The sequence below is a fragment of the Phyllostomus discolor genome, chromosome 7 (genome assembly GCF_004126475.2).
Source record: "Phyllostomus discolor isolate MPI-MPIP mPhyDis1 chromosome 7, mPhyDis1.pri.v3, whole genome shotgun sequence".
In the NCBI taxonomy this organism is placed as follows: domain Eukaryota; kingdom Metazoa; phylum Chordata; class Mammalia; order Chiroptera; family Phyllostomidae; genus Phyllostomus; species Phyllostomus discolor.
Genome location: NC_040909.2, coordinates 76,294,216 through 76,305,513, shown reverse-complemented (window position 1 = coordinate 76,305,513; position 11,298 = coordinate 76,294,216). Strand labels below are relative to the sequence as shown.

The following is an 11,298-nucleotide window of genomic DNA, read 5'->3' as shown; positions in this document are numbered from 1 at the left end:
GAAAATTTTATCATTAGCTCAATAGTGTGATCAAAGAATATTATCATGTTATAGACCAACAAGTGAAGGTAGAGAAGTAATCCTTTTCTATATGAAATTAATTATTTTAACCTATCTCCTTTTTGTTTTATGTACTCTGCAAAATAAAAATAAATTATTGCTTCTGAAAGTGAAACACACACAATTATGCTTGCTAATTCTAATTCTAATTATATTTATAGTGTAAACCAAATGAAAAATATTTTGATAATGCCTAGTGAAAAAAATAACACTAATAAGCACCTCAGAACTGGAAAATCATGAAAAACATTATTTAGGAAAGTAAATACAAAAATATATCTCTTATATCCTTAGAAAAGCATGTCAAAAGAGTAAAGCTGTCAGACTTAGAAATTATTTGAGAATTTAAAAATTGTGCAACTTAAATTTTTATTGAACAGGAGAAAAGGCTTTTTTGAGGCCAACTAGCCATCAATAATTTGCTTTTACAACCACCAGAGGGCGCCAGTGCCCGTAGCATGTTGGTGTAGGTGTTATCCAACCTTTAGATGATTGAATTTGGATTCTGCAAAGCTAAAAACGCCTTAAAAGAAAATTGGTAATTTCTAAAAATATGTATATTTTTAAATTCAGTAACACCTAAGTAATTTTGGACAGTTTTATTAAAAATGGAATTCACTGGACTGTTTCTGGTTAAGATTAACAGGATTTTATTACTATTTCTGAATCAGGAATGTAATGGATAACTTTTAACAATGACTGAAAAGAGCATTACAGCATTACTAAAGCTATTAACACTAACAAATCTTTTAGCACCATACATTTAGCACCAAAACAGATGATAGTTCACATTTAATAAAAACTTTAATTGCGAAGAAACCTCAAAATTGTTGCAATTTTGGTGGTTGTAATGTGTTTTCAGCACCATTAATCAGTTAATTATTAAACTTTCTAAGTTTTTTATTGCTCTCTCATAAGTCAAAGTTATACCATGACACAGTCTTGAAAAATCATTTCGCATGTGTTTAAATATGTCTTTCCCCATAATTATAATTACAATATTTTTAAAAGCATATATAAGCAAAGAGAATGTTACACTGATAGAAATCTAACTTTACTCTCCTTAAATGCTTTGGTAGATAAAGGCTTCCATTCATGTCAAGAATTTCATCCTGTGATACTGCCCAATCTAGGGAAAATTTCTATACGGGGCAGATGGAGATCATTAACCTCAGGCTAAGCATTAGTTTTCCTTCATGGACACATTCAAATTATGTATTTAGCTTATGCATTCATAAAATAAGCCAGATATGAACACAAAACACTTAAATTGGCCTAAATGTATATGAGATTTTCTTAGGTAGATGTTACAATTTGATTTAACATAAGCATGCATTAATAAGAAAACATATATATTGTTTGAATTCAAATACTTAGAAATCGTATTGGTTGAGCTTGCTCTAGCCATTTGGTCAACTCTGTGCTAAACCACCTAGAGCTTTCAAATGAATGTTTCCATGGCTTCGAGTGAGTATTATCTTACTGTCAAATGAAGTAGGTAAGGGTGATCTGATGGTCCAGAGAAGTGACGATACTTAAACTGAACAGAAGCAAAAAAGATAATAATAATTGCTTCTGCCACCTTTAAAAAAAACAGTTTAAATGGAGACAACTGTACCTTTTAGGATCAAATGGCCAAAGCAAGCTCAACCAATATGATTTACTCAGAGTATTTGAATTGAAACAATTCATATGTTTTCTCATTAGTGCATACAACTGTACCTGAACAACAATAAAAAAGTAAAAAATAAAATAAAATAAAATTTTTAATTAAAAAATCAAAGCAAGTTTATCTGTCATAACCAGGAACATTAAGACTATGCCTATACAGTTCAAATACAATTCTATAAAGAAATCCATCAGTTTAACAGTAAGAATTATAATTTCCCCAATCTTTTGATGACGTGAAAGTCAAAAAATCTATATTGTGACAGATTTTATTTTTACTCTTCTACTGGAAAAAGGGTAGCATGCAAAATCTATACCACAGAGAGGATCCATGCTGTGGAATATGTATGCCAATTACTATCTTTTGAAAGAAACCGTTGGAAACGAAAACCCAGTACTGACTATTCCAAGCTGCTCTTATGAAATAGCTTATCCCCAGACCCTTTCTGTCTCTGGGAATTACAGTGAGAAATAGTTATCCTAGCACCATTGTTGCATGCCATAAAAATATGAAACACCGTGTTGATACTAGTAAACTGTCATTTGCTTTAGCCTGGGAAATAAAACATTTCACATGGCCACATCATATGACCAACTTTAAAAAGTACAGATAGAGTAACAAATATACCCATTATATATTTCAGCTGAGTTGTTAAATTATAAATAAATTTACAGTTCTAGTTGTGATTTGGAATGGACTCTTGTATAAATTCTGTGTGTAAACCCTAGTCTTAATCTGATATGTTTGATGATTCATCTGGATTTTTGATGCATTCAAAGCTTTGTATTGAAGACATTTGATCTTAATGAAACATAGAAAGGTGGGATTCCTCTGAATTGTTGCAGTTCTAGGCTTTTTAGTTAATTCTAAAAATCCATTCATATAAACATTTATTACATTATAGTTACTATATAAGAAGATGAGATAAATATAAAGAATTAAAGTTTCTGCTGAGGAAATGCTCATGAAAAACTTAATTCTATCTTAAATAAAAGTTTCACATTGATAAAAATTTAAATATTTATAAATTCTATTAGTATGGTAATTTTACCTTTTTAGGAACTTCTGTGAAATATGTAGCAAATGTTATTATTTATTTTTAGAAGTGAGAAACCAAGCCACAAAAGTAAACCAGCAAGAATAGTCATTTTTGGTGTACTAGTTCTTTTCTACTTCTGTGGACCTAGTATAGCAAAATCAACAATGGAGATACTTTCTACATAAATCAAGCAAATATCCTACTAATGAGATCTCTCCAATTGCCTACTATATGTTATATAAAATTTGGATTGGAGCATGAATCATATAATTATTTTCTTTTTTTCATTTGTGTCTCCAAAATATTTATTTTTAATAATATCTATATATGTATGCACAGAAGCAGAGTAGTATGATATCAAAACATTTGGTCACCATATCTAGTTTGTAAATGGAATTGCGACAATTTTTTGTTATCATGTAAACTAAAACTCCAAATGGCGGATTTCTCCCCCGTTGAATGGATTTCATTAACTACCTATAGTCTTTCAATGTTTTTGTCTTAAGAAATGGCAATTGTGCAGGGAATTTTAAACAAGTAGCTTCCTTCTGTTAGTTGCATTCTGGATCTAGCCATTTTTACATATTCTGTAATTCTATGGAAGTATTGCAATATTACATAACCCAAATCAATCAATCTCTCTCTCTCTGTCTCTCTCTCTCTCTCACGCACACACACAAACACACAGAGTATATTGTGTTAAGTGTCTTGATCCAGATAATTGAGTTCTCTCTGCAACTAATTTCTTAAATGAGAAATTTCCATATTTTCATGAGTGGAATTTTCATACTGACTTTGATTTGACTTCTACAATCAAACTTAATTGATAACTGGAACATATTCTTCTACTAGATATAGTAATAAAATTTGGTGATTAGTCCACAGAAAGTCATCTGAAAAGGGCTATTTGACAAATAAATCATAACTGTCTGTGGTGTGTACTCAGGGCCTTGCAGATAAGGCACAAAGATCCATGATGATCACATTGCTTCTCACCAAATAAAAACAATGAGAAATGGAGGTGTTTTGGGCACCTGGGTGTTTCTTTCGGGCATACTGTGCCTCCTAGTGAACAGGCTTCGAGATACACTAGACCCTCAGTGTAGGCCCAAAGCTATGAACCTGGTGTTTTTCTACAATAATCCTGTTCCTGTGACTTTCATACCTGTCTCCTAAATCTTACTTCTGTTGGCCTCTTCAGTTTTCTTAAGAGTCTTGGTTTCTGCCTTCCAATGTCGCAACTATCTACTCTAATCCAGTAATTCTGGGAAGTTTTAATTCTTCCCTACCTCTTTTGGTTCCAAGCACTGTAGGTAAAATTCCATGCTAATCAAAAGCCTTATATTTTACACAGTGTGACTTATCACCTATTCAACCTACAGGTAAACATCGTTTCATTCACTTCCTTAAGGCAACGTGAAAATTAATATGTTAAAAAATAATTTTTACAGCAAAGTCATTAGGCTGTATTATTTCCTGAATATTTTGCGAGCTTCTTGAAGGCAGGAATCATATCTCAGTGACTTTGCATTATCAGAGCATAAATAGCAGAGTGCCTTGCATGTGGTAAGCACTCAGCACAAGACTATTGACTCAACAGAAGAGCTTAAGCAAAAGGCATGATGTGAAACTTTCATAAGTTTGAGCACATCCTTTTGTGGACCCAAATAAGATGAAATGTCTCCAGAATGAAATTTGTAGTTGCTTAATTAAATTATTATATCCAGATGCCACTGAAGGTAATTTTGCAAACTATCATTTTGTGGTTGTTATAGAGGTGGATGCTGAGATGTCCCACCACCTCACATATATTTGGAATAGAACATTTTTAATTTCCCACAAGTTAACTACTAAATGATATTATTATCTATGTGTTACATCATCTATTACATTTGTGTGTGCATGTATCTCTCTATATATACATATATATGTATATATGTGTGTGTGCATATATATGTGTGTATGCACACACACATATCTTACAGGTCACATATAGTTTTTATTCTTTACGAACATAACATAATTCTTTTGGGGGAAACAAGTTTTAGAATTGGATGACTCAATTATGTCAATACTACATATAAAATATTTTAATTTATGCTTAGAGGTCAGAAAATAGAAATGGATGTTTTGATGACCTTAAAAGGTCAAACCAACATACTAGGCAAACACTAGTTTATACAATGAATATTAAAAGGAAAACAAGATTATTATAAAATATATATAATATGTGCAAAACTCAATATATATATAGACCTATGATTCACAGAAACCATTCTGTGTCCTGGAGGAATAGATAAGCTTATTTAAACCAGTATAGGTAGTTTGACGTTACTCCTGGAAAACAAAGGTTGTCAGTACAAGATCCCCCATAACTTGGAGGACAGGCTGAACATGGTACCCCTACTTTATATGGTGCTTCTCCAATCCAATTGCCCCTGTAAAGAAAAAGAAAAAGAAGGTAACATTAATGTTACCAAGTCATTTAAAAAAATTTTGATAGTCCTTAAGCTCATGATCACATGTATTGACATGTGATGATCTTTTTGAGAAGTTTTCATTTTTGAAAGGCACTGAAAGTTATGTCTATTTCTTATTTATACAGTAACTTATTCTATATATCTTACTTTTAAGTATTTCCTCTCTGAGTTAACAATGTTTGAATTTATAGATGACAAGTGACTCACTACAATGAACGGCAACATCAGCCATTACCCGGCCCCTGCCAGTTGCCATGCTGGTCTCTGTCCTGCAGCTGTCACCTAGAGTGCATGGGCCACATGCACTTGAAAACAATCACACTGGTGACATTATAAGGAGAGTAAAATCATATGCACTGTGTACATATGTGTGTACATATGGAAGTGCACATGTGTGTGCACACACATAGTACTTCCTGGGATGCTTAGAAATGGTGAAATAAGCAGGAAGTTGTCATAAGTACAAAACATAGTTATAAATGTTCACAAGATTTGTTTATAAAGTTGTAAAATATTGTAGATTCTCATTATAAAATGAATTCTGGAAAACTCCATCCTCATAGAAGTTAAAGGTGATTTCAACACCTTTTCCCATATGTACAATTATAGCCTTTTTTTAGTAATGCTATTCATTTTTTGATAATGAACACATTTAACTGAATTACTTTATGTTCTTAATGTTTTTCTTTATCTATATTGGTGACCATGGTCAAAATCAGAAATCAATTCATTATATGAGAGTAGAAAACAGCCACAATGCCTTACTGTTATTTAGCTCCTTTAATCATAAAAGAGAAAGTAATGAATATATTTTCCATGGCCTGGTGATTGGCAACTAGAGTACTAGAAAATAACAACATAGCCAACAATGTGAAAGAAATTGAATGTCAGGAGACAATTTGGCTGTTAATAATAAAAAGTCAAGGTAGTATGTGAGACAACAGTAGGTAAGAGGGAAGAATATGAGACAGGTGGTTGCAATCTTCTTTAAGACCTGAGTATGACCAAGCAGCGGCTCAGAATGTATCTATAGGACATGAAGCTATCTGCTTAAATCAGTCAGTTAAAAATTCACACTTTAATCCATAAAGTACTTACTATAAACAGCAAAACCATGCTGATTATTCATGTTACAAAATGAAGTGAGATTCCAGGACTGTCCACTCTATCCCCTTTGTTCTACACTCTGACCCCCCAGATAAGCTTCCTCAAGCATAATTTTGATAATGTCACAAGCTTGCTAAGAAATGTTAGAGGGGCCCATTCTCTTATGAGTGTAGCTCATTCATTTTTCCTAATCTCTCCCATGCTATATTCAAAATTTATTTCCTTATGTATCTTTATCCAAAGCTACATCTATCTTTAGCAAGTCTCTGCTACTTTAAACATATATTTTTCTATGTATTCTATATTACTTTATGAAGTTATAAAGCACATATTTTTGCTAACATAAATTTAGAAATATAATTTTATGATATGTAAAAATTATATATAATAAACTTTTACATAAATCACAGATTTATTTAATAGAAAATAATTATATTAAATAGTAAATCAGTCAATTAATAAACTTATTATTTATTCTTTTATTTTTGTCCTAGTCCATGTAATTAAATTCTCCCTCCCTATCTCTCTGTGTCTTTCTCCCTCTCTCCTATTTTTTCCCCTGAAAAACATTAGGCTTGAGATAACTTCATACTGACATCAGAAGAATCATATTCACATGTCAGAATTTTAAAAGTTTCTTCATGGCCTAAGTTTCAAAATAATGTTTTCGTTACAACAAATGTAGCATGTAAACACAATATCTTAATCTCTTGGAACCATAAAACAATCAAATCTTTCATCCATAGTATTAGAAATTCTAAGCCCTGGCTGGCATAGCTCAGTGGATTGAGCACGGGCTGAGAACCAAAGTGTCCCAGGTTCGATTCCCAGCCAGGGTACATTCCTGGGTTGCAGGTTGCAGGCCATAACCCCCAGCAACCACACATTGATGTTTCTTTCTCTCTCTCTCTCTCTCTCTCTCTCTCTCTCTCTCCCTCCCTCCCTCCCTTCCCTCTCTAAAAATAAATAAATAAAATCTTTAAAAAAAAAAAAAGAAATTCTAGTCATTAGCCAAAACCAGAAAAATTAAATGAATGAAATAAAAATCTCTTTCATCATTTGGGGCCTACTTGGCCTATTTATGTCACAAAGAAAGGTAAAAGCTTAACAGGAAAATATAAAGAGTGAGAGTGAAAATATCAAATAAATGCACAGTTGAATGCTTTTCATGAAACAGACACATTTTATTTTCCAAATCTCATTGTTCTAAAAATTGTGAAGGGGGGTCCATCGGGGAAATTGCTATTTTTCTAACTTTGCAAAATCACTGATGTACTACTACATAAATGAGTAATGCAGTTCTCATTCCCCTTCCACACTGGCAACACTGGAGAAAATCTTTGTTTGGGACTTACTTTGAAAAACACCAAGAGTATCATAAATCCTTTGCACATTTTGGTATTTACTCCAAATGGGAACAGACTCATGAATAAATAGTGGTCTCTTTTATCATCTGAAGAGTTATTGTTATCAAAAAGGCATTTTATCAAATGTTAACACATGCTTATTTATTATAAAAAAAGTTGGTAGATATAGTCATATTTTAGAATCTTTAATCAACTTTCACAATACTTTTTACATAAGCCAGAGGATGAAATTACTGAATACTTTTAATATGAAATTTAAATCATGACAAAGCCTCAGTTTAAAAAGAAGTCATAGCTTGTAAATTTCCCCTTGTGATACTGAATGCCTCCTTAACCATTTATGGAATTAATAAAATATAATTTTAAATTTTATTCTTAAAACAAGGAAGGAAGAAAGGCTTGTTTTGTTTTCCTGTTGAAAAGGTAAGTCAACATTCCAGCACTGAGGTGGAAATTTTGTGGTGGAAATTCCCTAGAAGATTGTGTTCCAATGTCTTTTTATGTAGCTATCAAAAGCCTGGAAATACAAAATTCATTTTACAATTACCATAACAAAGGAAAGGTAGCAAGAAGAATTTAGTTAATGTCCATACTCAGAATATTTTGCCACCAATTTTAGGCCAGAATCCCTTTCGTCCTTAAAAGAAATCTTCAGCTCATTATGTTTTAGGTACATGGGAATAATTGAGGATTCAAGATTAGAAGCCATTTTAGTTAAGTCCTAGTCATATTAAAATGCCGAAGGTGTTTATCATCATGAAAGGTTCAAGTAAGTAGTATGCCACCTGGAACTTACTTTGGGGCATAGTTGCATACCAAGTACACTGCACGTCGCCACACAGCTCCCCACACATTCATGTTTTGGCAAGTATGAATTGCACATCCTATCCGATTGGAGGTGGCCCAAACCATCTGCGAAAATAAAGCAGTATGCCATTACTGAAGTCAGAGCTAAGAAAATGCATGTTCACCAAAACAGTTAAGACCATTTTTTAAAAGTATGAACCCAAAATAAAAGAGACAATCGATATAACCTGTGTATAATGTGTACACATTGGGCCAAAACATCTCATAGGACATCTGGGGTTGCAGTCCTGGGGATACGGAAAAGCATAGTCTTTCACTTCATCATACCATGGCTTGACCAGCTGCAGAATAGAGCGGTATCTAGGTATCAAGAGAAACAAAAAATACTTAGGGCACAGGTAGACTCAAGTTGAAAGTTAATATGAGTCTTGTGCATTTTGCATATTATTCATGCTGAATCAAGAGTATACGCACCCCTCACAATTACTATCACCACCTCATAGAATCCTCTATTCCTTCAAATAGGGCCAACATAAAAATGCCCAGGGCTGGAGCAAGTGATCCTGTATTTGTGTAAGTATATGTCTGGTCATTTCAAAAGCAGACATGCAAATATATCAGGAATCATCATCTTTACCTTGTTTTATCTATGTCAAAAATTTCTTTCATCAGAATATTATACACAATTAAGAATTGATATATAAAAGTTTTTGCAATACTGGAACTCAGTGTGCTTTTTTTCTTAGGCTTATATCACTTTAATTTTAATAATAGCACACCTGATTTCCTCCCCAAGATGGAAGAGAATGGGTCTTTGGAATTGGATGATAACACTCCACAGTGCAAGGAAAATTATCCCATCGATGGGAAAAGCTTTCCCATAGTTGCATATACTTGCATATGTATGTGTGTATGTGTATACACATATACATGCAAATATGCATAATTTGTAGAACACACATGCAGATATATGAAACCATGGGAAAGTTGCAGACACACAAGATTGGTTTCTGTCGCAGTCAAAGGTTGTGTTTTAAGGTAGAAGAGAAGGGATACAGGGTATAGCACATGCCTGATCCTTTCAAAGATTCTGGCAAGTAAGTGAAGAACACAGGCTTAAGGAAGCTGCCTCAAGGGTCAAAGAAGGAACTGATCTTCTTAGGCCCTTTTAACCAGTTAAATGCTCCTTGAAAACATCTAAATTAGTCATTGGTCAAGCATCCATGTTTGGCACATAGTAAGCCCTCAATAAATAGTTGTCGATATTACTTGAAATGTGTATCACTCCCCTTTGGAATCTAATAAAGTTGTGTGGATGAATGGTGTCAGTAAAACTGCTTCCTACCTTCCAGTTCTCACAGATAAATTTTGGCCAAAAAATCTCAGTAAGTAAGAAGGTCCATGGTCCCAAATGCAAGTAGCTGCCCAAGCCTCGGCAGATTTTGCGAGATTTTCATCCCAAACCTGTGAAGGGGAAAAAGCCTTCAGTTTTACCAGGTTTACTAGTAAGAAAGTAAAAGTAAGAAGAAAGAAATGGTGCTACTGTTTACTAAAGTTCTTTGAATTCTGACTTCTGAGACTGTTTTCACTGAAAGAAAGCAAGTTCAGACCATTGATACTTAAAGTTCTATAATGTAATATGATTGTGCCACAAAAAACTTTTTTGCTTTTATAGTACTCCTATATCAGAAGTCTAGAAATCAGTTTTAGTAAAGGGTAGGTTAACAAAAATACCATAACTAGATGTGATCTGGGACACCTCATACTGAACACTGAAATTTGAATTCACCAAAGTCAATTGATTTCCCTAGGGGTCGCCTTCAGAGCAACTAGGAGCCATGCTATCTATATATTTCCAAAACTAATATCAAAATTATTTATTCAGTTTATCAAAATTAATAATGTTTAATATACTGCAACTTTCAAAGCTCAAGCTATGTTATAATGTAATATATCCCATGGATCCTTCATATTTTATATTATTTGAATCTTTGGTACTAATAATAATATGAGAATTCCTTTTATGTTGCTACAAACTATGATAAAAAGTAACTTGACTATGTTGTGTGGGGCTGCCATAAAAATATTTTACATTGTGATTTAAATAAATAGCAATTGTTCTTGAACAATTTAATTGACAAGGGTGTTATTAATATATAGCTTTTCCATAGATAAAAATTTTGTGGCAAAAAATTTAAATGAATCTTAGATTTAGTATACATTTATATTAGTTATCATATGGATTGATATTCCCATGTCTGAAGCTCTATGGGGAAATCAATCTCTAAATATTTGTGGGCCTGCCAATAATAAAGTAACACTAACCCAATCATCTAGTTTCTAGCAAGTTAAAAGGTACAAAACAGAAATTAGAGAATATTATAATTCTGGTACATAAATATAGGAAAAAATGCTTTCAGAACTTCACCCTAATGAACATATAATTTAGTGAAGTATTTATCTGTTGGGAAAATGGTTTTAATTTTTATATTTTAATTCCAAACCATAACATCATTTTCTAAAATACATAAATATTTATATAATGTCTGAAAAAATTGTTCAAATTGTGATTAGACAGTGGATTCTAATACATATATTTTATTTAATCTTTATTGTATTTTTCTCCAGTACCATTTAGTCCCCTTATACCCTCCTCCCCGCTGCAATCATGTTGTCCATGTCCATTAGTCCTTTGTTGTTTTTGTTCAATAACTCCACCCCTCACTTCCCCACACCCAGTTACTGTCAACCTGTTTTCCATCTTACTTG

General features: G+C 32.8%; 1 protein-coding gene across 1 annotated transcript in view; it reads right to left on the bottom strand.

Annotated features, from left to right (window-relative positions):
- Positions 1-450: 450 nt before the first annotated feature.
- The window catches only part of PI15 (peptidase inhibitor 15), a 36,842-nt gene continuing 25,994 nt past the window's right edge, over positions 451-11,298 (bottom strand). Inside the window, exons 3-6 of the mRNA XM_028518712.2 lie at positions 9,875-9,993; positions 8,757-8,889; positions 8,519-8,634; positions 451-5,206 (exon numbers count right to left, since the gene is read on the bottom strand). Of these exons, the coding sequence (XP_028374513.1) occupies positions 5,071-5,206; positions 8,519-8,634; positions 8,757-8,889; positions 9,875-9,993 (504 nt within the window). The 3' untranslated portion in view covers positions 451-5,070. The remainder of the gene's footprint in view (positions 5,207-8,518; positions 8,635-8,756; positions 8,890-9,874; positions 9,994-11,298) is intronic.